The sequence below is a fragment of the Mustela erminea genome, chromosome 3 (assembly GCF_009829155.1).
Source record: "Mustela erminea isolate mMusErm1 chromosome 3, mMusErm1.Pri, whole genome shotgun sequence".
Lineage (NCBI taxonomy): Eukaryota > Metazoa > Chordata > Mammalia > Carnivora > Mustelidae > Mustela > Mustela erminea.
In genome coordinates, this window is record NC_045616.1 from 98,921,356 (window position 1) to 98,946,929 (window position 25,574).

A 25,574-nucleotide genomic window follows, 5' to 3' on the forward strand; every position below is an offset into this window, starting at 1 on the left:
AGACACTTTGCCTACAGCAAAGACACTTTTTAAAATTCTGATTTTGATCCTCATCACTGTTGTCATGTTAAAGTATTATCAAGAATCACTATTACCCGGGGAGGTGGGGTATGGAATGAGCCCTGAACTCTTCCCTGGGATCTCAGAACAGGTCCAAAGCACCTGTGTCCCATTTCAGGAGACAGAGACACCCTCGAGGGCAGCGGGTCTCCGCTCCACGCCAGCCTCTAACTGTGACTCCGCTTTTCTCTGTCACCCCATCTCCTCGGCAGTGGCTCCGAAACCCAGGCCCCCAGCATGAGAAGCGGACTCTGTTTGGAGACATGGTGTGCTTCTTGTTCATCACGCCGCTGGCCACCATCTCAGGCTGGCTCTGCCTGCGGGGTGCCGTGGACCACCTGCACTTTAGTAGTCGGCTGGAGGCCGTCGGACTGATCGCACTCACTGTGGCACTCTTCACCATTTACCTCTTTTGGACACTAGTAAGTATGGCCCAGGGCCCGGGGACTTGGAGCAGCCAGAGCTGGCCACCACCCCTCAGCAGGCACAGCCTTCCCTCCCGGCCGTAGCCCAGCCACCCGGCCTGGTGAAAGGCAGATCCGCAGGTGCTGGCAGGGGCGTGCGTGCCACGCTCGAGGTCCGGGTAGGTGTGCTTGTGGATGTGCATGTGCGGGTGCATGTCCACCCCAGTGTGCTGCTGGGAAGAGCAGATCAAGGAAAGAAAAAGCTCCTGCTTCTGAGAGCCCATCAATCAAAGCCACACACCCTAGACGTTCCCCTCCTCCAGGGTTCTGGGACTCCATCCGCGACGGGGCATGGCGTTTTCTTTCTCTGGTTTATGTGCCTCGCTTTTGCTGGGATTGTAGCAGATCATGAAGGATGCTCTTGGCCACTGCTGCTGTCACTGCCTGGGCAGATCATGAATCCTCAGGCTGGTTATTTTCTTCTTACTCCTGGACACAGCCTAAATTCTTTGCTGGACGTGGAGCTGCGTTTTGCCTGATGGTTATTCTGTGTGTTGGGATATTGACTCCACAGCCCATAAAAACACTAATTTATCTAGCTGAGAAGCTGCCACCAAAGAAACCCGTTTCCCAAATAAGCGTGTCTGCTGTATATGAGGGAAATTTCTTAAACACGTCTGGTTTTTTTCACCCACTTAACTCCTGAAGAGTTAAATGCTTGGGCAGAGGTTGGCACAGCACTGATCTCACTCTCTCTGTTTCCCTCTGGGACCTGCAGGGAAGAAAGTCACTACCCGCTAGACTCATTTCAGAAACTGGGCGCCCTGCTTCCTGGCATGACTCTGCTGTGCCTGCTCATTTCTAATCTGAGCACGTCCCACGGTTACTTAGTATGTGTTTCCTGTCCAAAGCGTACTATTCTCTTATCCCATAGCACGGGGTCAGCATGTGGAAGCTTCTAGCGCTCACTCCCACATGCCCCTCTGCTCTGTCTTCCAAACCCTGTCCCACCAGCTGTCAGGGCAACTGTAACCTTCCCCTGGGCCAGATCATTTCCGTCTTGTCCATCCTGTGACGCTACAGCTCTGTACCTTCCCTCAGGGTGGGGCGGGGAGGGAGCCTTCAGACAGACAGTCCGTCTGTCTCAGTGGAGAGGGACATGGCTCGAGTCTTGGTAAAGACGGAGCATTCTGAGGCTTCCAACTCTCCCTGAGTCCCCCGGTGAAGTCAGGCATTCTGCTACCCACCACCAGCCAAATGCGGATGTGAACCTGTTTCACCTCCCATCTCAGAAGAAAGGGGGCTTGGGCGGGAAGGGTGCCTGGAGTGGGCTCTTTCAGTGTCTCTCCTCTAAAGGTCTGTGCTGCCCATGTGGGTCCTGATTCACTGTGAGTCAAGCAATGAGGCAGACTCAGAAGTCACAAGGTGATGGGAATGGGAAGAAAATAAGAGTAAGACTCTTAGAATAAGAAATCAAATCACCTTTAGCACTGACGCCCGGTCGGCTGCGTCAGCTTGGAAAAGGCAGTTCACATCTCCGAGCCTTGGCACCCTCGTTCATAAAGTGGGCGTGACAGGAATGCCCATCCTGCCAGGCTCCTCCCTGCTCCTTGGCATCAGAAAGGAGAGAGCACCCAAGGAAGGTTCTCTGGAAAATAACTCTCAGTTCTTACCATGTTTACAGGTTCGCTAGTCTACGATTTTTCTTAGATGTGTGTGGAGGATGCAGGGTGGTTGAGGATGTAAACCTTATTGTTAGGCTTTCAAACCAATTTAAGGCCTTTTGGAAAACCTGCTTTGTAAAGCATGTGGTCATCTATTATGAAAGAGGAAGAGGCAGCGAGGGAAGGAAGAAAGGGAAAGATTTCACCCGGAAAAGCGGATGTGAACCTGTTTCACCTCCCATCTCAGAAGAAAGGGGGCTTGGGCGGGAAGGGTGCTTGGAGTGGGCTCTTTCAGGAGACTGAGAACATACTTCATTCCAGAAACGTTTCCGAGAGGCAGTGCCCCGTAGTGAAAAGCACACGCATGAGAATCCAAAGACCCTGTGGTCAGACCCAAGATTTAGCACGCTAAGAGCTGTGTCACTCTAAAGAGGGTACTTACCCTCTCTGATCAGCCTTCCCCTTTACAGATAGTGGAACAGTGACAGCCCTGGGTCACTGGGCTACCGGCAGGACTAGGTAGGGTACCTTTGGAAACGTTTATCAGAGCCCACAGAATAGGCATGAGGGTTTCTTCCTCTGCACACTCAGCCCGCCACAAGATGCAAAGCCGCTGGAGGGAGGGGAAGGCGTTCTCCCCTGGAAACGGCGCTGCAGCACCCCTGAGCCCGAGGTGACTGGATCCAGGCTAAGTCCCTCCCAGATAAATGCTGTAGCGAGCTGCCCTGGCAGGAGCTGTAACTCAGGAGCTGACAGCACTTGGAAAGTGCCCTCCGGCAGAAACCCATTGTAAACAAGCTGTCAGGCTTCCGGAGAATATGCTGTGAAAATGTCTTAGATAAACAAACACCGTGTCAGTCCCAGCCGGGCTGCTGCTCAGAGCAGCCTTCCTGGCAGGGCCTCGCCAGCACTGGGAAGGAGGGAACACAGCCCCGCTGCCGCCTTGTCGCGCCTCTGCAGTCTGAGCCCGGCCCTGCCGCCCCTCGGGAACAGGGCGTTCTGGAACCTGCCGTGGGGAAGCCTACCTCTGGGAAACCACAAGCCCGGAGTGGGTGCCATGGAACTATCACTGCCCACATCACAAACCGTCTGAGGTCCAGGGACGGACATCATCCGAGTCCACGCTTGGCGCTAGAAAGTCACCCAGCGTGGCGCTTAAAATGAGCCAACCGCGGACAGGTTGGGGACTGGGGTGCTGTGCTGCAGGGACCCGCAGGGAGTGCCTGCGTTCACCGCATCACCAAGGCAACAGCCAGCACTCAGCACAGAAACTGGTTAAGGCCTGGGATGCAATGAATGAGCGATCTGTTTCCTCTGGCTGATTCCCAGCCCCACGGGGTAGTCATCTGAATTCTCCTTATAACGTTGGGAGACCTCCGGGAGGACACTGCCTGACAAGGGTGACCGTGCGCGAGCTGGCTGACCTACAGCCCACACAGCCCACGGCAGCCCCAGGGTATCGAGGGTGACCCCATGTCCGGTCCTGCTCCTTGGCCCGTGTACTCTCACAGCCCACCAGCTCGGTGCAGCCGGAGATCAAGGAGCCGGGCCTTTCCTGGGAAGACGAGGCCCTGGCCACATCAGTAGGCCTCAATCTGGAGAGAAAGGGCAGAATAAGAAATCGGTGAGGAGATTTCCCACACCCTTCTGTGACTTTACAGCGGCCCTTAGGCCACAGCCTGTCACTGCCCTGATAGGGAGAGTGGTTGCTGATGTAATCCTTCCTTGCCCTGCCCACGTGACCACCACTCTTTGTAGGATCGTACCCACGACGGGCTAATCTCCTTTGGATGAAGAACTGAACACACCTCAAGAAATTCACCCCAAAAGAAGTATTTTTAGAATAGTGGCCCTGTGCGCTTTCTTCCTCTTCTCTCCGTAACACAGACATTGAAGGAGCGTCTGGTGGGCTCAGTCAGTTAGGAGTCAACTCTTGATTTTGGCTCAGGTCAGGATCTCAGGGTCATGAGATTGAGCTTCCTGTCAGGTTCCCTGCTGGGTGTGGAGTCTGCTTCAGATTCTCTCTCTCCTTCGCTCCCTCTGCGACCCGCCCCCAGGGACATTTAAGAAATACCTAAACTAAGTTCCCAATGTTAGAATTGTCCTGGCTTCCTTTTGGTTTGTTTCTGCTTCCCTCATTGCCTCTTTAGTTCTGGAAGTCAAACTTCCTTTCTTCCTATTCTATTCCACTGTGGGAAGGGAGTGTCCTGGAGCTCCTGGCCCTGGCTCAGCATCACCCAAGGGCATTTGCAAACCTGGGGTCCCATCTGCATCAGGCTCAAGTTCCTTGATTTTCCCCAATAAGGAAAATCAAGGAGTACTTGAGGAGTCTTCTCTGACCCTTTCTTCTTATTGACTGAATTTGCCTGCAGATTGTGATGGTTAACAGCAATTAAGATAGATGAATGTATAATAAGATCTCATCTGTTTGTCTGAACAAGCTGGCTGATTTTCACACCTTCTGGCCAAGGAACCAGGAGACCTGCTAAGTCGTTGACTTCCCAGGTTGCCTGCAGCAGCGCTTCTCAGGCTTGAACAGATCTGCAAATCACCTGGGGATCTTGTTAAAATGCACGCTCTGATTCCTTAGGTCTGGGTGGAGCCCCAAATTCCGACGTTCTAACAAGCTCCCCAGTGATACAGCCTGCTGCTGACCTATGGTCACGTCGAGAGCAAGGGAAATTAGCACGTTTTTTTCTTGTCCCCCTTCTCCTGTGTCTAAGAAGGAGCATCACAAAACCATCTTCTTTTCTATATTTAACACATCAAAAAGAACAGGCCGAGAACAGGATCGTGTGTGAGGCACGGTGCTAAGTGCTTTCTGTGCACTCTCAGACACCACTCCTCACGCTTTGCCGACACACTGAAGCTTGCGGGGGGCAAGCAACCCTCCCAGAGTCCCAGAGCCACTAGGTAGAGGGTGGGGATCCAGGCCTGGGGTGCCGGGCCTGAGAGCAGGCGTCCCCTGGGTGCTCCCACAGCGACTTCTCGGCTTACCCAGGCCCGGCATGCACAGCTCCTTAACATACAGATGAGGTTCTCTTGACTTGAAACCCAGCTTTCGGAGAATATCTCCAGATTCTGGTCTTTTTGAGCTGCCACAGCTCCTCATTAGGACTCATTAGTACGAGTCTGCCTTCAACTCATCTCCCTGCTCTTGGCCCTGAGCAGAAGGCATCCCCGCCTGCCTCTCCCACACTCCGCCATTGGCACTAAGCCGCAGCAGGACAGAATAGATGCATCAAGAACCAAGCTTAGGGAGGAAAAACAAACCCCAAACCTGATCCACTTTGGCATGTTCAGGGCCTTTTGGAGAAAAGCACATCTGTGTGAGTTTAAAAGCTTATATTTTCATACCCAAATCTCTCTGGCACTCGGCCTGTGGCATCTGCTTTCTAGCCTCAGAAATTTAAGCTAGCGGCCTTGAATTTCATGATCCTGCCAGAGAACCAGTAAGCCCTTTCTGATCCAGGGCCTGTGCCCTCTTCTGCTTCCAGAAATATTGGGCTCCAACCATGGGATCGGCCCTCTCTCTGACCACCATGGACCCTGTCCTGGGGTCAGCCCAGCACCCACCCCCCATGATTAAACAGCCCATCCTGGGCCATCTCTCAGCCTAAGTTCATAGGTATCTTCCTTCCCAGCACCTACTAGGAAAAAAGTCATCTGGATGCTCTCAAACTGGGACCTTCCCCCATTGTTTTTTTTTTAATTTTTTATTTTTTATAAACATATAATATATTTTTATCCCCAGGGGTACAGGTCTGTGAATCACCAGGTTTACACACTTCACAGCACTCACCCTTCCCCCGTTTTTAAAGACAGTCCATGCACCTTCAGAAGTACAGAATCTGAATTTCCTGGGCAATCCATCCAGGCCGGACGCCAGCCTGCTCCAAAATGAACCACAGATGTGTCTCATTCCGGGATATTTCCATGGGAAGCAAGAACTCTCTGGCATAGTTACGTGACCATTGGCCATCAGTTTACTGCTCATAATGTTGTAGATCATAGAAGAGAGTCTGAAACAGAGTTGCAATCGGAAAGCGTAAGGTAGCTATTCACTCAGCAAACTCTACCCAGTAACTTCCTAAGCGCCAGGCACATGATGGGCGCTGGGCATGCAGTGATGAATATGGCCCAACCCCTGCTGTCAAGATGCTTCTGGAGCAGGGAGAGAGAGACACAAATACACTGCCTGACAAAGCACTTGATGCCATGCTGAGGTAGGCACGAGGCACTGCAGGTGCCCAGGGAGGTAGACCCTACCCCAGGCTGAGGCTCAGGAGGAGTTTATCGAGGGACTTGGTGCCCACACCAAAGCTTCCCCCACTGGAAGCTGTAGAACGATAGAGCTGCAGGCAGTTGGGGATCACCAATCAGGGGCCGCTGGTACAGTTAAAAGAGTTGTGCGTGACACAAGTCAAAGGGCACCCTTCCTGTCATAGGCAGTCTGAATGTTGAATTGTGCAGTGTCCAACCTGCAGGAGGGAACATGACACCCAAGCATCACTCTCATTTAAGAGAGAGGAAGCTGAGGCCCAGACAGACACATGGCTCAGGTTCCACCCCCAGGGTGAGGGCTAGCGCTGTACTCACTCCACCTCGCTGCCTGTAGCCAATCTGCTTCACAACTGATGCTTTGGGGCCCAAACACTACTATCCCCAAACTAAATCCAGCCTCTGAAAGAACCTCATTTCTTATTCGTATCCTACTTGTTTCCACTCTGAGGAGGAAGGAAGGAAGCCCCCCAGGAGCCCTGCCCTTTTTCACATAAGGGTGCCCTCCGGTGGGTGCCAACACTCAGCTGCCGGCCAGCGCAGTGCGGCCCCAAGAGGCCTACCTCACTTCACTGCCACCAGCTGTTCAGAGCTGTTTTCAATGACTTGTTGTTTCTTGGATTGATTATCAGCTTCCACTGACCTGATAATCCTTGTGTTTCCTCTCCTGACCTCAGGTGTCATTTAGGTACCACTGTCGATTGTACAACGAATGGCGTCGGACCAATCAGAGAGTAATTCTCCTCATCCCAAAGTCTGTCAGCGTCCCTTCTAACCAGCAGTCCCTGCTGGGCCTCCACTCTGTCAAGAGGAACTCAAAGGAGACCATTGTCTGACGTCCGTGTGGCTGGTTTGCTGACTCGTTGTTTGGGGTTCTGGAAGTTTCTGCACTGGGGCCATGCACTGAGCCACCTCCAAACCCTTCCTGAAGCCGTGGGTCTCAGGACATCCGGAGCCGTGGGAGCACCTTGCCCGGAGCAATGGACTCGGCCCCAAAGAAAGCAAACACCATTTCACTTGGAATCATGGATGCTGCAGTCACGTGATACTTGCTGAGCTGCCAAACGTGCTTACTGACCAGATACTATATGAAATTTCCCAAACACCTCTGTAACAGATGAGGAAGCTTGTCCTGCTAAAGATGCAATTCAATGCTTCCTTTTTTATTACAATTTCAAATATATATATATAGATATAGATATATATTAAAGTCAGATGATAATCACCATGGAAAAGCCAATGTTACAACTGGTTTCTTGGTTTGGACTGGTTTGGTTTTGGGTGAGTTTATCTGTTTCCCGGTTTCTACTGTAGATTCTTTGGGGTAATTTGATAACCAGAATGGTCTTTTTTCATCTCCTCCTTCTCTCTTACTCAAGGGGACAACATAACAACTGCAGAGCAAGGCATAGCTGAAGGACGTTTTGTACTAAACTTCGTTTATTCCGTTTTTAAAGGGGGAAAAAAAAAAAAAGAAAGGCGTGGCAACTCTCCTCACAGTGAGCTGTTTATTTAAATTTCCTTAAGGAGAAAAAAAATTAAGGTGAGAAGCACGCTCCTTTCAACTTGTTTGGTATTGCCGGCTGATAAAAACTATTTTCTAATAATAAATATCCAGTGTGTCAAAGACAAACCCCATTGATTGCAATGTTCTTTTTTTTTTTTTTGAAATTATAAAACTGGTGAAGTTTCCCCAAAGAATTTTTTTTATAGGAAAAAGAAGAAGAGAGAGAGAGAGAGCGAGCAAGTAAAAATGTTGGTGTTCTTACTTCCATTCCATGTAGTTCATGTCTTAATTCTGCATTCGCAAGGAACCAGAGAATCATTAGACATTTCTAGGAACCCTGGACCTGTTTTGCATATCAATTAGCATTCCCATTGCTCTATTGAATTTCTGGCTTGACAGGTAGATGTGGCAAAAAGCTAGTCCCAGCAGCCTACAGACCCTTTGTCTGGTTTTTAAAAAAAAAAAAAAAAATCCCATATAGTGCCTTCCCCAAACCACGAGCCAATTCTGTCACAGGCTGAAAGAGACCTTTTTCCTAAGGGCTTCATGTCCCTCTTTTATCCATCACAGTGGAATGGGTCTACCCCGCACTCTGCGTTTGCATCCCTGAAACCAGGGGGCACATGGGTCATATGAGGAAGCCCTTGCCGGCTCCCCTGCCTGTCCCCTGCCGCCCACCTACACACCCGGGAGGAAAAGGCGGAGCCCAGCGTTGGGGAATGCTTAAAATATGGATTTCTAGAACATGACCCACATTCTGAGTATCACTCCAGCGTCTGCCTTCTGCTTCCCAAGTGGGAGAGTGGAAAGTGCAGAGGAGCAGGCAGCGAGGAGGGTAACGATTTCTGTCTGACGCAGGTGTCACCTCTGCCTGCCGAGCCCCCCATTCACAGACTGCCCCCTGCACCACGTGGGGAGGGGAACAGCTGGACCGCGCTCTGCTGTAAAACTCAGATGTGCTTTATGGCTGATGACAATAGATTCCTGCCTGCCACGCTTCCCTTCGACACTCGCTCCGGTAATAGACGCCTGAGCCCTTCTGTTTTCTCTGCCCCGTTCACCCCTCCAGGCTGTCATTAGCCGCACCACCATCCACCGTTTCTTAATTGACCTTTTTAAAATGCTGGACACCACTGGCTGCACACAGCTGTCACACATTACATTTCCAGAGCCAGGAGTCCAACTTGGCCGCTGGTGAATGACAGCCCTGCCGTAGAGGGGCTAAATAACATCCACCAGCCTCGGTCCCTGAGCTGTCAGGTTCCTGGGCGACCCCTCCCAGTGGAATGGCACGAGCATTCAGGAGAGGACCGTAACCTCCATCCTCCCAGCCTCTTCCATGAATGAAGGAAGTGGGAGATCCCCGGGATCATTTCCTGTTGAGCTGGCTGCAGGGAAATCCTGCTGTTTGGGTTCATGCAATGAGACCTAGTGACGCAAATTATCAAAGGCAGACAGGGGCCCAGCAGCTCTGTGGGGCTCCTGCGCGGCAAAGGTGGGCACATCAGTACTAGGTCTGTGCTGTAGCTCTTTCCCCTGTATTTGCATCCCCACCCTGGGAAATAAAGCAGAGCCCACATGCAAGAAGTCAGTGGGCTGGGCTGGGGGGTGCAGGACAGTCCAGGCAGCCAAGAGCAGCATGGGTGCCTGCCTTTCCAGGCCACCAACTCGGCTCCTCCTCCTGCGAGACTCTGGGCTCTAACAGCACCAGGACCCATCTGAGATGCTGATGAAGTTCTTCATCGCTTCTTGGCGCTTAAGCCCTGACGTTGTTCAAGGCTAGGGAGAGCAAGGAACTACAGAACGTGCAGCACAAGGCACCAGCCAAGAGGCAGGGGATGGGCGGGGGTTGACGGTCCCAGCTCTGGGTCCGTCGCCAAGCCAGGTACACCTGCCGTAAAAGAAGCGTACCTCTTGCTAACCGCTGAGAGGCGCCACACGGGTCACCAGTGGCTCAGCCAGGCTTGAACTCTTCCTCTACTTCTTCCTTTTTGAAAACTCAAGAATGAAGCAGCAGGGAAAGGAACAAGGAGGGGCTGGTAAAGGATGCTGGGGGTTCGCTGCTTCCCTTCCATCAACTCCTTCAACAGCCTGCTTTTCCACCCTTCTGGATGTATCCTTTCCTCGCCGTTTGTCCTGAGGCTATTTGGTAGAGACAAATGCGTGTGACCTTGAAGCCAGAGGGGGAAAGGGACAAGTGAAACAAGTCCAGAGAGCTCTTGGCCTGCCCTGTGAGTGTATGTATGTGTGTGTGTGTATGTGTGTGTGTGTGTGTTTGCATGCCCACACACACACATGTGTTTCTTTGTTCTTATCTGGGGGTTCCAGAGAACCCGGAACGTTCGCACAAATTCTACAGCCCAGAGAACGGAGCAGAAGCTCAGATGAGCTGGAAAAATCCAATAAAGACAAAATAAATGGCATGACTTGGAAGTGACTTGTATTTGCCTTTCATGGCCTGGCCCCCCTTCCCTGTGCGTGAGCACTGTGGCCCGTCCCTCTCGGCTGGGCTGTCCTCACAGTTACATCATCTTTAGTGGAAGTAACACATCTGCGGGCACGAAGGAGCCAAAGGGGGGAAGGGAAGTAAAATAGCAGCCTGCCTCCCTGCACTTTGGCTGGTGGCCAGCTGGAGGCTCCACATCCTCCCTGGGCCTCTTTGGGGTCTCTTTGTTCCCCTCCTGGCACCTTCCTGGCAGCCCAGGTCTGTCTCCGCCTTCCCTGACACGCTGCCCAGCTGACGGAGCTGCACGACCTGCACAGAAACTTCGCCCTCAGTCTGCTCTCACCAGGGAGAAGACACCTTGGAAAGGAAATCAGCACATGCTTCCTTTCCTCTCTGATCCAGAATGTTCCCTGAAGCTACCAGAAGATGAACCACACAGCTCTAAGCCCTAGGGCTGGAGGCGATATGTAGGTTGTGATTCTGAAGCCATTCAGGGGTGAGGAGGTGGGCCTATGGGTGGGGAAGGGGGCTCGGGATTATTTTAGGGCCAGAGGTGGGGACCCGAAGGCACCTGACTAGACACCATCCCCCCGGCCAAGCATGGGGAGGGTCTACGGACTGGCAGGCTACTGCATGAGGCCTGGGGCTTCCAAGGTTTGGAGTGAGGAGAAATGGGCACTCCAAGGCAATGGCTGGGCAGTTGCACACCCACTCCAAAATGCGTCAGAACGCACGAGCAGAAATGCACAGACCAGCGTGTTCTACAGTCCCCCTTTCTTGGCTTTACAAAGCTCTCCACGCCTAGGGGTTTACTGCCTTCCCCTTGCCGTTCAGCTGTTGTGGGGCGATCCCAGCTCCCTGCTTCCCAGTGCCATAGCGTGGGAGAGAACGAGCCATGAGTCAGGCGACCTGGGCTTGAGCTTGGCTCTGCACTGGACAAGGGAGCCCACCTGTCCGAGCCTCAGTTTTTTGCCTCTGTGAGACATGGGCAATGCCTGCCTCAGACAATCCCTGTAAGATTCGTAAGGCTTTGCTCCCAGGAGTGGATGCGTGAGTGGCCGGGCCCCTCCCCTTCCTTCCACTCACCATGGCTGATGTCTGTTATTCTGCCCCAACTTGGGTTCTGACAAACAACTTTAATAAATGATTTGAAGGACCATACGCACATAGTTTAAAATCCTTTTCAAAAAGAAGAGGGACTGATTTTAAATAATCAACAGATATTTATTGAGCATACTGTGCTTGGAATAAAAAGAACAGTGAGAGATCCTTCTGGAGGTTGAAATTACTGACTTGATTGAGATCTTTGAATCAGGCGTCGATTTCAGTTACTCTTCCATTTCCTGACACTGGAGCCTGTGGTTAATTGAGAATTCATCACAGATTAAAAAAAAAAAAAAAATTTTTTTTTTTGCCAGTTCTGGATCTAGTGCTACAGAGGAAAACAAATATAGTCTATCAGTTGTCTGTATTCCCAGAAATGAGGGACTCGTGAGTCACGGAGCTCATCCATCTAGTGCCTTCTCAGAGGCTCTGAAGTCTATGCACAAAGACAATACAAGGAGATCAGCCTCGCCCGGCTTCTTTGGAGAAACTCTCCTTTTTGGACATGACTTTTCACCTACTGGATCCAAAGCCACCTAATTTAGAAAATGAATATATGGACCCCGTCAAAGGTTTTATTGATCGTATTTGTGAATACCAGATGCAAAGAACCGAGTTAACCCTGCACAACAATTTCTATCACCGTCAGCCTCTACAGGTCCTTCTTCTGCTTTATTCCATGAGTACATACACACAGCCAGGCTCTTCCCAGGAGTCACGAGCTAGGCGGCACTTTTAAAATGACATCTGGGGATCCTCACCGCGACCCCAAAATTCGGTGATCTAAAGCAACCATTTCCCTGCATTTCCCTGTTCCATGGGTTGGCTAGGGCTCAGCTGGGCAGTCCGTGGGCAGTCTGGTGGCACTTGGCTGTCTCAGACACTCGGGTGGGCCAAGTGCTCCTCCCGGCCTTGTGTCTCCACCTGGCATCTCGGCTTCTCTTCCCATGGCAGCTCAGGACTTCAAAAGGGAAGAAGCTTCTGTCTTGCGCAATGCCTGGGCTTGGAAGGGCCAGGGGTCCCTTCCTCACATCCTACTGGTCAAAGCACTGACAAGTCCCCGCCCCCTGATGGGAGGGGCGGAATTGTTTGGGGCTGTCTTTGCGGATTAGCAACCAGACCCTTTTGAACAATGGGGAAGCTTAACCTCAGAGGTTAAGTGACTTGCCCAAAGTAACAAAGCTAGTAAGGCGCAGACCCGGGATTCAGACCCAGGCTCTGGAGTCCATGCCCTCAGCCACTATGCTAAGATGCCTCTCAACTTCTAGTTTTAGTAGTTCCCCCTTCGTCCACTCTCATCTCTACCCTTCCTGAAATTTTATATATATGTATATTTGCAAAACATACTGTTTTGTGAGCAGATACCTTAATTTACATAAAAGTGACTATGCTAGGGGCGCCTAGGTGGTGTAGTTGATTAAGTGCGTGGAACTCTTGGCTTTGGCTCAATTCCTGATCTCAGGGTCATGGGATAAAGCCCGTGCTAAGGCTTCAGGCTCAGCACAGAGTCTGCCTGAGTCTCCTTCTCCCTCTCCCTCTGCCCCTCCCCCTGTGCATGCACATGCTCACTCTCTCTCAAATCAATTAATACATCTTTTTTTAGAAAGTGATTATGCTATAAATCTCATTCCCTCCCTCCCACCCCACCCCCACACCTAACACTACATTTTTAAGATCTATGTTGCTGCTTATGTGTCTGGGTCCCTGCTCCTAGCAATGCTTGGGATTCCATTTCACTTCTCTGCTCCCTTCACGTTACCTCCCGCTCTCTGACCCAGCCAACAGGACCCTGACTGAGACCCACCCACTGGAAGGATCCTCTAGATGAGCATCCATGAGTGGGAATGCCTGACTATAGGACGTTGATATATTAACTTCACTGTTTGTATGGTTCTCCAGAAGAATGGCCCCATGTTAGACACGCCCCTTGGTGGCTGAGTTTTGCCCTTTCTCCATTAGCTGTTCTGTATTTGTTCATTTTCGGCCAATCTGACATTACTCATATCTGTGCAAACGTAGACTTCTCATTGTTCCTCCTGGATTGGAGATCTTTCCTCCTTAGTTTCTCACGTCAGCTTAATGAGCTGCCATTTGTTTTTGGATCAATATCCTCTTAACTGTGTCCATGAACAGAAATCCTTCAGTTGTACTTTGCCAAATCTGGTTGCTGTCAGGTGCTCTGATGGGGTGGGGGAGTCTTACTGAAATGTAAGAAGTCCCTTTTCATGCCCAAACCATAAAGACAAGTCTCTATACTTTCATGCATCCGCCCCCCCCCCTTAGGCTTTGGATCTATCTGGAATGCACCTGTGCCCCTGACATAAGACAGAAATCCAACCTCATCTCCCTAAGTTTTCCATCACTGTCTATGAAACAGTCTCCCCTCCCGTCATTCACAGGCGCTGCCCCCTGTGTCCCACACCCGGCTCCCTGTAGACATGGGTCTGTTTCTGCAGTTTCCAGCTGTGTCCCTGCATCACCTCGCTGTTTTTCTCACTGAGGCTTCATCCCGACTTTCGGGATGTAATGGAATGAGCAACCCTATCCCCTGCCAATTTCGCTCTACTTTTTTTTTTTTTTTTCAAAACTGACTCAGTTATTTATAGACAGCTTTTAATTCTTGTGCATAAATTTTAGAACAGTTTTTGTTAACTCGTTTAAAAGGTCCTGATGGAATTTTGATTGGAATTGTAGTGAACTTATACATTAATTTCACGAAAATTGCCCTCTTTATAATTTTTGGCAATCCCATATGATGAAAATAGCATAACACCGTTTATTTAAGTGCTCTTGGTGTCCTGAAATAGAGTTTTAATCATTGTCAATAACATTCTTGTGTCCCTTGCTAGTTTAATTCCTAAATACCTTATAGTTGTGTTGTTATTGTAAATGGTATCTTATTTTCTATTCCATTTTCTCGTTGGCTAGCACTGGTATAACAACACTTGTTATCCTGCACTAACAGCTTTGCTGAACACTGTGTTAGTTCTTAAAGGCTGCCGATTCCTTTCTAAGCCTGCTCTTTCCTGGCCTGGTGCAACGCCGGGCCTCTCTGACTCTCCCAAGGCAGACACGAGAGTAGACTTGCTTGGTGGGTTCCCTGTTTTAACAAGGGGGCAGAGTTTCTCTACCACCAATATTCGCTATACATTTTTCTTATATCATCTTGTTGAGTTTCTGTTTCCTTTCTACTTCTAGTATTTTGTGAGTTTTTACATTATTTTAAATACCAAATTGGGGAGCCTGGCTCAGTGGGTTAAAGCCTCTGCCTTCAGCTCAGGTCATGATCCCAGAGTCCTGGGATCGAGCCCCGCATCGGGCTCTCTGCTCAGAGGGGAGCCTGCTTCCTCCTCTCTCTCTCTGCCTGCCTCTCTGCCTACTTGTGATCTCTGTCAAATAAATAAATAAAATCTTAAAAAAAAAAAAAAAACAAATTGAGGGGCGCCGGGGTGGCTCAGTCCGTTAAGTGTCTGACTCCTGATTTCGGCTCAAGTCATGATCTCAGGGTCTTAAGTTCGAGCCCCACATCCGGCTCCACACTCAGCATGGAGTCTGCTTGAGAGTCTTTCCTTCTGCCCCTCCCGCTCATGTGGGCACATGTGCATGCTTGCTCTCTCTTTCTCAAATAAATACATCTTTTTTTAAAATACACCAAATTGAATTAGTAGTAATAATTAAATGTAATTACCAGTTTGAGAAAATTTGAAAAAAATTAGAAATTTCTGTGAATTTCTGCTTTTATCCATGCAGTAAGACATGCTATTGTTAAACCATCTTTTCAGTCCTAGATCAATCTTACTTAAGATTTGGCTTATCCCTCTCTCTATTTATATTGAAAATGAAGAGTTCACACCAACATCACCGATTCCAATCCAATGCCACAGAGTTGAACCTCATTTTTCCATTGCCATATTTATAGCTTCGTCCCCTACCAGGTGAAACCTGGCTTTTGCCCTTTATTTACCTACATAATCCATCTCTCTGCATGTAATGAGTCTCTCATCTCTACAGACTTCCACGTCCCTGTGGAGATGTCCCCTTCTCCTTTCTCCAGCTCTGACACATCACGCCAGGCCACCCTCTGTGGGGACATCCACCTCGTGCCAATCAGACTCTGGCGAAGCCTGTGGGTGGCCCTTCACTTGGTCCCTTCCGACTTCCTTCTTCATTCAGTGTGTTATATCTCTACCTGTTTTTTCACTCTTTTGCTAGCCAGTCTGATCCTTGTTGTTGTTATTTTCAGGCAGGCTCTGTACCTAACACAGAGCCCTACATGGGGCTTGAACTCATGGCCCTAACAGCAAGACCTGAGCCAAGATCAAGAGTCAGATGCTTAATCGAATGAGCCACCCAGACGTTCCTTAATCAGTCTGCATTAATAGTGCACTTCATTCAACTTTTCAAAGAATAAGTTTAGAATTTGCTTAATCTTCTCTTTCTCTCATCCTTTTTGTCCGCCGCTTCCTTGAGTTTAGCCTTACCATTATTAAGGCCTTCCTTCTTTTGTGTTTTAGTTCCCTCTTGTTTCAGTCTTTTTTGTCTTTGTTTTTGGATAAATGATTTAAAGCTATAAATTCTCCTGGAGGTACTACTTGCCCAGAATTTTTGGACATTTCCAATGTTTAAATTTCCGTTCTAAGTACTTTTTTAGAAGATAAATTTGTCTTTTTTAAAGATTTTTATTTGAGAGAGTGGGTGAGAGAAAGAGAGAGCACAAACGGGGAGTAGCAGGCAGAGGGAGAGGGAGAACCAGGCTCCCCACTGAGCAAGGAGCCCCATGCGGGACTCGATCCCAGGATCCTGAGATCAAGATCTGAGCTGAAGGCAGATACTTCACTGACAGCCAGCCAGGAGCCCCCAGTTTTAAGTATTTTTAAATTTCTCTTGTGTTCCTTTCTTTACCCCCACACAGTCACTACTAATGATATAGTAGATAGTCACTACTAAATGCCTTTCAGCAAACAAGCATGGGGTGAGGAGTGTTCTTTTTTTGTTTTGTATTTCAGTTACTACTACATTATGGCCAAAGAACTATGGCTTCAATGATGCTGATTCTTTGAAATTTTGGCATTTTTTGTGGCTTAGTACATAGTTGATTTTTGTAAATGTGTATATAAATATGTGTATATAAATAAATAATCTATGGTGTGTTAATTGTTTACAATTAACTTTGCTTTTTTTCAACCCTTGGTCTGTCAGTTTCTTAGAAAGCCATAGAACCTTTCTGATTACAACTGTAGATTTATTTATTTTTCCTTTTAATCCTGTTGATAGCCACCTTAGATATATGTGGCAATATTTACAGATTTATCATTATTTCTTCTTAATAGATTGTTCCTCCTACCAAAGTATAATATTCTAATATTGCCTTTGTCCACCTTGACATTTTAAAATTCTTTTTTCTCTTTCTCTAAATTAATATTGAACATTTCTATATTGCTTTATGCCTCCTGTAGACAATATACTGCCAAATATTTTTTTAATCTGAAAATCTCTTATCTTTGAATTAGTGAGTTTATCCATTTCCATGTTTTTAAACATTTTGTTTATTGGAGAGAAAGCACGCACAAGCGGAGGGAAGGGCAGAGGGAGAGGGAGAAGCAGGCTCTCTGGTGAGCAGAGAATCTGATGCTGGACTTGATCCCAGGATTCTGAGATCATGACCTGAGCCAAAGGCAGACACTCATCCTACTGAGCCACCCAGGTGCTCATATCCATTTACATTTATTGTACAGTAATCTTGGGTTAGAATTCTACCACCTTATTTCACCTCTTATTATTTTTTCCTCGGATCCCATGTCCTCTTGCGCATCTACCCCCTTGACTTCTAACAAGCACCCACAGCGAAGGGAGCTAAATCCTGGTGGGTCAGTGGCCAGTGTGGGAGGTGCTTTGAGCTGCCGTGGGACTCAACATCTCTCCACCACCCCACCTTGGCAAGTGACCGTGCCCCTCAGGGAGCACCCCTATACCTGTGTCCCCATCACTATGTTCTCACGCGTGGATTTTCACTGTTCTGACTTGCCTGGATTGCGAGCAGCTTGCTTTCCGAGCACGGAGGAGGGAACTCCACGTGGCTGGCAGGGCAGCTGGCCCTGTAGTCCCAGCACCTACCGATCACAGATGTGAAGCAGCCCTGGGGTCAGCCCCTGACCTGGGGGCAATGGGCTGGCACTACCCTTCTACGCTTTCTGGGATGTGATCCGGGAGAGGGGAGAGGACATGACCCCCCAGCCGTCCCCCAGCAGTGGCAACTGGCTTTCTTGCCCCCACACCTTCTGTAGCCCCAGTGCACCCTCAGATTCACCACCCATCCTCCCACTGCTTTGGCACTTCCGGGGTTGAGTGGGTAAGGAGGGGAAGGGAGCCAAGAGCCAGGGTAAGTCCGCCATTCTGTCTGCTACCGGCAACTCCCAAAAAGTCTTTCTGGGAGCCCTGGAGTTGCTGTAGGGACAGAGCATAGAAGGAGGCCCCCACCCTTGGCTCTGTTGCCCCAGCTCCATTCAGCTACTTCACCTCTGCTTTGTAGAGCAGGGAGCTGGGCTCGATGCCCCAGAAAGAAAAACGACGACATTGAAGTTAGGTCTTTGCTTGTTCGGACATTCGGGGTCACCCTGTCTGGCTCCCTGACTCCTAGGGACCCTGTGTTTGCTCTGGCAGTGATGTGCTTGGCGCGACAGGTTGGGGCCCCACGGGCCTGCCCCGTATGAAGCTAACTGCAGACTCCCCACTCCCCCCTGCACTCACAGAAAGGAGGCAGCTGGGACTTGCAACCCAGCTGCAAATAAGAAACACTGAGTAGACATAAGAAGTGCGTTTTATTCTCAGACAGGGCCTAAAGGCTGCTGACGTTAGGATTTTTCAAAGCCAGTCTTGAGATTTGTGCAAGAAAATGCCTGGGTGCTGTTATGAGGGGGTCTCTGCAGAGCGCCCCTCACTGCCCCAGCAGTGCCATCCACGGAGGCCCGACGACACCCCCAATGACGGGTGGGGAGTATTACTTGTACAGAGTGACAACCAGAACTATGTTTTCCTGCCCTTTGAAAAGACTGGAACAGTCTAGAAGCCCAGACTGGCTTTCGGGCCATGTGCAACTAACTTTGCTAGCATATAAAAATCCATTTTGAACTCAAAAATGTCACTGGGCTTTTCCACCACTCGCCTTCCTTTCCTTCCCCTGCCTAGTAAATGTGGGGTCAGCTGTGTTTGAGGCCTCGAGTTCTGCAGCTGAGCAGTGCACGGCATCTGGTGACGTCCACAGACACCAGTCAGAGCCCCCCCTCCGCAGGGCCTCTCAGCAGCTTGGGGCTACCGACGGGCCTGGCCCCAGACCACAGAGACAGACTAGGGCCGGGTCCTATGATAAGGGGTCTAAGATTCTGGCCTCTGGATCTATTTGTTCTCCGTCTATTCAGTCTGTGAGAGCACAGGACACCGTGGGCAACATCTTACAAAATTGGCAACCGAGTTAGGGGTCTGTGCCTGAGGAGACATTCCCCCAGAGGCACGCATCCTTCTGGAAGGGGTGGAAGGACCCCGCTGGACTCACAGGACAAACACTCAGGGGCAGCTCTGGCCAAAGCAACCTCGGGAGCCCTGCACAACCTGCCGCCAAGTCCTCAGCCTGACACTCCTCCTTCAGAAGCCTGTGCCAGCTGCAGGGACAGAGGGAAGAATTCAACAGGGGCGGTAAGCCTCCTGCGTCCCAGACGAGAAGGACGAGCAATGAGACTCAGGCAAGGCCTTGCCGAGGTGAAGGGACTCTCGAGCACACACCGTGTGAGGAGGAAGAGTTGGGATTTAATTTGTTTCATGGTAAAAATGCAGCAGCAGGTGGTCACCCCCACAGGGAAGACGTGGGTCCCCTGCGTGCACCTGCATCTCTTATAGGTTCCTCACTACTTCTGCGAAGACTTCAAAAACTGGGCAGAGTTGCTTATGGTTTCGGAATATAATTTTCCTACTGAACAGAAGCAGACCACCTTGGAGAAATGTCTGAGGGCAGGTCAGGGGTGGAAAATGTGGAAGACGGATCTGGAACACCTCGTCCTACCTGAAAGCAAAGAAAACTAAGGTGGTTGTGTCCACAGGGTATGGGATACAACTTCAGGAGGCTCCCACCAGCCTCAGATGAACCGTACGGGCGTCAAAAAGAACGACCCAGGAGTTGTTACACATCGTCTATGATAAAAACCGACGAGTTTATAATGATACTTATACACAAGTCACCTCGGAACCGAATCATTGTTCTCCTAAGTGCTTTTTTTTTTTTTTTTTTTAAGTCTCTTGTGTGTACTGTACCTTGGGATGTAAATGATGAAGAGAAGTTCTTTAGAGAAAGCTTTCACTGAACAAATATAAAAATAATGACAAAATCTAAATGAATAATCAATCTGCCTAATGATCATTACCAGATGTTAAAACCACTAGCTAATGCAGAACTTGAGAAGGAAAGCATTAGACCCTCCACAAAACCCACAGATCAATTTTCAGCTCACACAGAAGAGAAAAGCTGACGTCACACCACCCCCCACCCTCAGCCCCAATGAGATACAACAGGAATTCCAGAAACACCCATGAGATGTTCTTGAGAAATCACCGAACCTGGATCTGATCGAGCTCTGCTATCTAACCACTGCTTTACAGGAACGAGAGGGATTTTTTAAAAAAATGTTAAATACCACCAGCAACAGGGTTTCTCAATAGCAGCACTACTGACACTGTGGGCCAGAAAACTCATCGAGAAGGCTTACAACATCTGTCAAAACATGTAACATGGGGACTGGCTTTGGAGCCTGATTCAGAAAACCAAAAGTAAGGGGAGACACGTAAGTATGAACACTGGGTATTTGATCTTATTAAGAAATTGTTTTAGGGCGCCTGGGTGACTCAGTCGGTTAAGAGTCTGCCTTTGGCTCAGGTCATGATCTCAGGGTCAGATCGAGCCCTGGGTCAGGCTCCCTGCTCAGGAGAGAGTCTGCTTGAGATTCTCCCTCTCCCTTTGCCCCTCTTCCACCTCGGCCTTACATTCTCTCTCTTTCTCTCAAGTAAATAAATAAGTAAATCTTTAAAAAAAAATTGTTTTAGATATGATAGTAGAATTATGGTTACATGTATGAAAAGTCCCTGTCTCTTGGAGATACATTTTGAAGGAATTATGAAGTTTTGCAGTGTCTGGGATTTGCTTTAAAATTATCCAGCAGATGGCAGTGCAGAGGGGGAGGGAGTACGGACGAAACCAGATTGGCCATACGCGGTAACAGCTGAAGCTGGGTAATGGGCACACGGGGTTGACTATCGTATCCTCTCTGCTTTTACAGATGCTTAAATCTTTCCATTGTAAAAAGTCACTTAAAAAGTAGAAGATGGATGGCGCCTGGGTGACTCAGTTGGTTAAGTGGCTGCCTTCCGCTCAGGTCATGATCCCAGGGCCCTGGGATAAAGCCCCACATTGTGCTCTATCCCTAGGAGAAGCCTGCTTCTCCCTCTCCCTCTGCCCCTCCCGCCTGCTCATGCTCTCTCTCTCGGGCTCACTCTCTCTCTCAAATAAGTAAATAAAATCTTAAAAAAAAAAAAAAAAAAGGTAGAAGTTGGGTCCAGCTGCCCGACACAAGCGTTGCCTGAAAGCTGAGACCAGAGAGCCGGAGAGGGTGACCACAGCTAGCACAGTGGGGGTAAGAGGCTCGCCTGCACGGGAGACACCCAGGATGTCTGTGAACCAGAGGCTGCATGTTCAAAGGCTGTCACTTGTCCTCAGAGATGCCGCATGTGGCTGAGGCCAACTGAGCTGGTGTCTGCTGCGCTGAAGCAGAGGCCCGGGATCCAGCACAGACTGTGAGCACACAGCACGCACAGGCTGGAGGTCAGAGAAGGATGTCCCAGGTTCTGAGCCGGATCGATGCTTTCCTTTCCATCGCACACGGAAGGCCAACCGGCCTCCCAGCATCTGATTTGGAAACCACAAGTCCAGCCGAGAGAGGAGAGCGCCAGTGAGGCTCCCCGCCCCCCCCACCCCCCACAGCACAGACTTCTGCGGAACAGAGCCAGCACCACCCCTCACCCCCTGAAAACACAGACATGGTCGTGAACCCCCTGGAGCCCTGATTCTGCTTGAATAAAGCATGTGGCCCTGGTGCGCTTCCGCATGCCTGGCTTGCTGTGGCTTCGGGGGTGAGAGGGATGGTTTCCGTTAGTGCGTTCTTGGTATTTCCTCAGTGCAATGCCAGGGAAGGGCAGGAAACCCAGGAGATGCGCAGATGGCCAGGAGGAGCTGCCCGCGGGAAGCCACATCGCCCTGAGCCAGGCTTCCCCGGCCTCAGATCATTAACAGTCCTCCCGATGGTTGGGAGCGGCTGAGAGACCCCAGAGGTCCAGCAGGGGGGCCACCCTGGGGGCACATCCCTGTGGTCCATCCCAACAGGGGACCAAGAGGATGTGCCTTGTGCCCCAGGACGTGACAGAGTTGTGCCACCCAAAGGCCACAATGAGAAAGCTTTGTGCATCAAACCTCAGGAAGGTCCATAATGCATTAAGAACCTAGATAAGGTCGCCTGCGTGGTGAGGCACTGAAGCTCGAGCTCTTGGTTTGGGCTCAGGTTATGATCTCAGGGTCAAGACATCGAGCCCGCTAGTCGGGCTCTCCATTCGGCATGGAGTCGGCATGAGGATCTCTCTCTCCCTCTGCCCCTCTCCCCACGCATGCTCTCTCACTCTCTCTAAAATAAATACGATCTTTTTAAAAAGAAAGAAAAGAACACCTAGACAGAGGACTAAAACTGGAGTTCTTCTCTTAGCAGAAAACTTACCAATTTAAGAAGTTATTCTGAACCAGAAAACACACACCCACATACATACACGTGTAAAAAGTTCCTGTCACACACACAGCATTTCAAGAATCTGGGACAAAGCAGCTGCTTTCATGGTCAAAATCGAGGTTAAGCCCTCCGAAAACCCCCTCCTCCCCTCTCCCCCTCTCCCACACTCCCAAAGAGTTCCCTGTAGCTACTAGGACCAGCACCCTTCCAGGAGAAAGTGCCTGGGACAAGGGTGCTTGAGGGGGAAAGAGAAGGAGGCCGCAGGTGCGAGAATCAACAGTGAACCCAGGGAGAATACGGGGAAGAAATGGCCGCATGCCCCATGGGGGTCAGGGGATCAGAGATAAGGAGAGGATACATCTGCCTCCACAACCTCCTGGTGACTCTGCTAAACACAACACGGCTCACGAGACCCCAAACAGGGACAATCTGCCAAAGGCACAAGTCAGCGTGTCGCACGCAGGTGCACATGTCCCGCCCCACCCGACACTTCTTGGAACGGAAAGGCTCCCCTTCACACGGAGCCTTCTGGAATCCCGTCAGCTCCTCGCCTCCCCGACAGAAACAGCATCAGGGAACATTATTCACTTGTCTCTCGCCTGAAACCAGCCAAAGCCGTTCGCAAGGGGTCAGCCGCCGCCTGCCGAGCCCGCGGAAGACAGCGCGCAACAACAAATTGCTTAAGCAGATCGGGGCGCCCTGCGGCCCCCGTTACAGGAGGTCTGCTCTCATTACGGTAACTTAGGACACATGCCAAGGATGACAACAGCTCCCCAAATGCCTCACTTTATTTCATAATTCAGTGCTTCCCTAACCCCACCCAGCATTTCGGTCAAGAGGGGCCAGAGGCGCACAGTTACTCTGGCCCCCTAGGTGCACAGGGGAGGGCACGGCCAGGGGGTCACCCGCTGCAAGACTCCGCCCAGGCTCCGCAGGGGACCCTTCAATCCCCTTTCCCAGCTGAAGGCTTAAACTGTCCTTTCTTTAAATAAAAACCTGCAGTCAACCACAGCCAACCTCAAGGGGGAGCGAACCCCCACCATCTCAGCCCTGGGGCTGAAGCCCAGCAGGTGGGCATTCTGCGTCTCCCGCAGCGCACAGGGCCCAGGCACGAGGAGAGTAGAGAGAGGATGATGGCCAACTGGCTCCAGCCATTTTCTGTGTTTGGGTCTCGACAGAAAACTCTAAAGTGATTGCCAAATGTTTTCTAGAAATCCTCTCCATGTCCCGTTTGAGCCCTGAGCACGTGGGGCACCGGGACTGTCACTGTCCTCTTTGGTTTGGAACCACAGGGACAGAGGCGCGGATACAGCCAGCCTGTCCCCGGTACTGACCACAGCTCACAATGTCTGCGTCCCAAGGAAACAGAGGGGGACCTGCCGGGGCGTGGCACCTCCACGCAGGGGAGGCAAGCCGCAGGATGGGGTGCTGGACTGAAATGAACCAGTACATTGGGGACCTCTGCAGGGGGAGAGCTGACATTTGTTTAGAACGGGAAAACCCAAGTGCACTTCCCAAAGCTTCTAACTGGCAAGCTATCATCCCCCCTCAAATAATACTCAGTGTTCCAAAAAGGGAAGGGCAGATGTTGCTAGTCCTCAAACCTGAGGTTGCTTTCACAGGCACATCCTCACCCGGATGTGGGGTGGCAGTGGGGGCTGGGCATGATCCCCTCTCAGGTATGGCTTTCCCTCCAAGGAGGACTCATAAAGCCTAGCTTTGGACAGCTGTAGACCCCAAAACTCCAAATTTCCAGGTGCTTTCAGCCCAAATCCCCTATTAGAGCAGGTAGAGTGGAGTCTCAGAGAGCCTCAGGAGGATTCTGATTCTGCTCAGCAGCTGGGGAAGTACTTGCCAGAGCTGGGCTCAATCTCCGTCCATGGAAACAGTCACTGACCTCGACACTTGAATTGGGTGCCTGTAAATTTCAGGTCCAAGACCCTCGGTCCAGGAGACCAGGGAAACGGGCCGGGCTACGGGCCTCTGCTGGCGCAGATACCCACCTGGGAACCTGATGACTCTTTACCTTTCTGCCTCCACCTGCACGAGAGAGCCCTGGGCTGGCAATCGGACTGACTCAGGACTAGAGAGAAATGGCCTTTCATACCCCCTGAGGTCCCCTTAGCTAATCCTATGAGAGGTGGTGGCCACGGTTTCCAAAGACACTCCAGTCATCCCACAAGGAAGTCAAAGAATTTGAACACAGTGAAAATCACACCCATCGCGACTGTGAAGGTCTGTGCTGTGGAAGAACTGTTGAGTTCTTCCAAGTGGAGAGCTTGTCTTTGAAACATAGCTTCCACCTAGACACACTGTCCTAACAGCCATCTCCCCAGAGGAGAGCAGTTGCCCCGAGACTGCTGTGTGATCCGTCCACAGCTGTGGCTTCATGTGCCTGTGTGAGGATTTGCTGGATGCCCACACAGAGTGTGAGCTCCATGAACATCAGGACGAGATTACACAACCCTGTCTGGGGCCTAGCACACTGCATAGCGCCCAGTAAGCACTCTGGAAACATCTGATGAATTAATATTTATTCACAAAGTGATAAAATCTGGTGCATCTGGCATTCCCAGTGGCTTTCCTCGCTCAACTACTGAGCTGACGGGGAGAAACGGGAACTCTGACCGGCACTGTTCTCATGTGTGGATTTCCAACACTAAGAGCCATGGACAGCCCTGCCATTTTGTAAAGAAAATCTCACCCTCCTTTCCAATACCCTGAGCCAAAAATTCCAGGGGCACCTGGGTGACCCAGTAGGTTGAGCGTCTGACTCTTTGTTTCGGCGCAGGTCATGATCTCAGGGTTATGGGATCAAGCCCCCTGTGGGGCTCCACGCTCAGCAGGGAGTCTGCTTCAGATTCTCTCTCTCTCTCCCTTGGCGCCTCTACCCTGCTCTCTCTCTCACGTAGTGAACCTTCAAAAAAAAATCCAAAGTAATCATTGGTTTTAAATTATTATTTATTTACTTAGACCTACTATCTTGGTGTGATCTTTCTACACAATCTAATTTAATTCTCCTGTCGACACCCTGTCATGGGGCTGAGTCTCAGGGTGAGGGAAAGAGAGAAGCAGGAACGCCAGCTTTCTCACGACTGCACTTGGCAGCCCCAAGCGTGTCTGTCTCCAGGGGTTCCCATTCACAAAACCAGTTCCAAGGTGAAAGCAATGCTTCCACGTCTCTTCCCAGCCTGTCTGGGCTCTCCACCCCATGTGGGGAAGTACGAACTTGGAACATGACCCAGAACTACACTTGGCATGTTTCACAGAATGGTTAATCCTCTTATCATTAAA

The 25,574-nt window shown here is 50.3% G+C and overlaps 1 protein-coding gene across 3 annotated transcripts in view; it reads left to right on the top strand.

Annotated features, from left to right (window-relative positions):
* MARCHF3 (membrane associated ring-CH-type finger 3) overlaps positions 1-8,042 on the top strand; it is a 137,207-nt gene extending 129,165 nt beyond the window's left edge. For all 3 annotated transcript variants that reach the window (XM_032336855.1, XM_032336853.1, XM_032336854.1), the window contains exons 4-5: positions 273-482; positions 7,087-8,042. In XM_032336855.1, the coding sequence (XP_032192746.1) occupies positions 273-482; positions 7,087-7,245 (369 nt within the window). In that variant the 3' untranslated portion in view covers positions 7,246-8,042. The remainder of the gene's footprint in view (positions 1-272; positions 483-7,086) is intronic.
* The last annotated feature ends 17,532 nt before the right edge of the window (positions 8,043-25,574 follow it).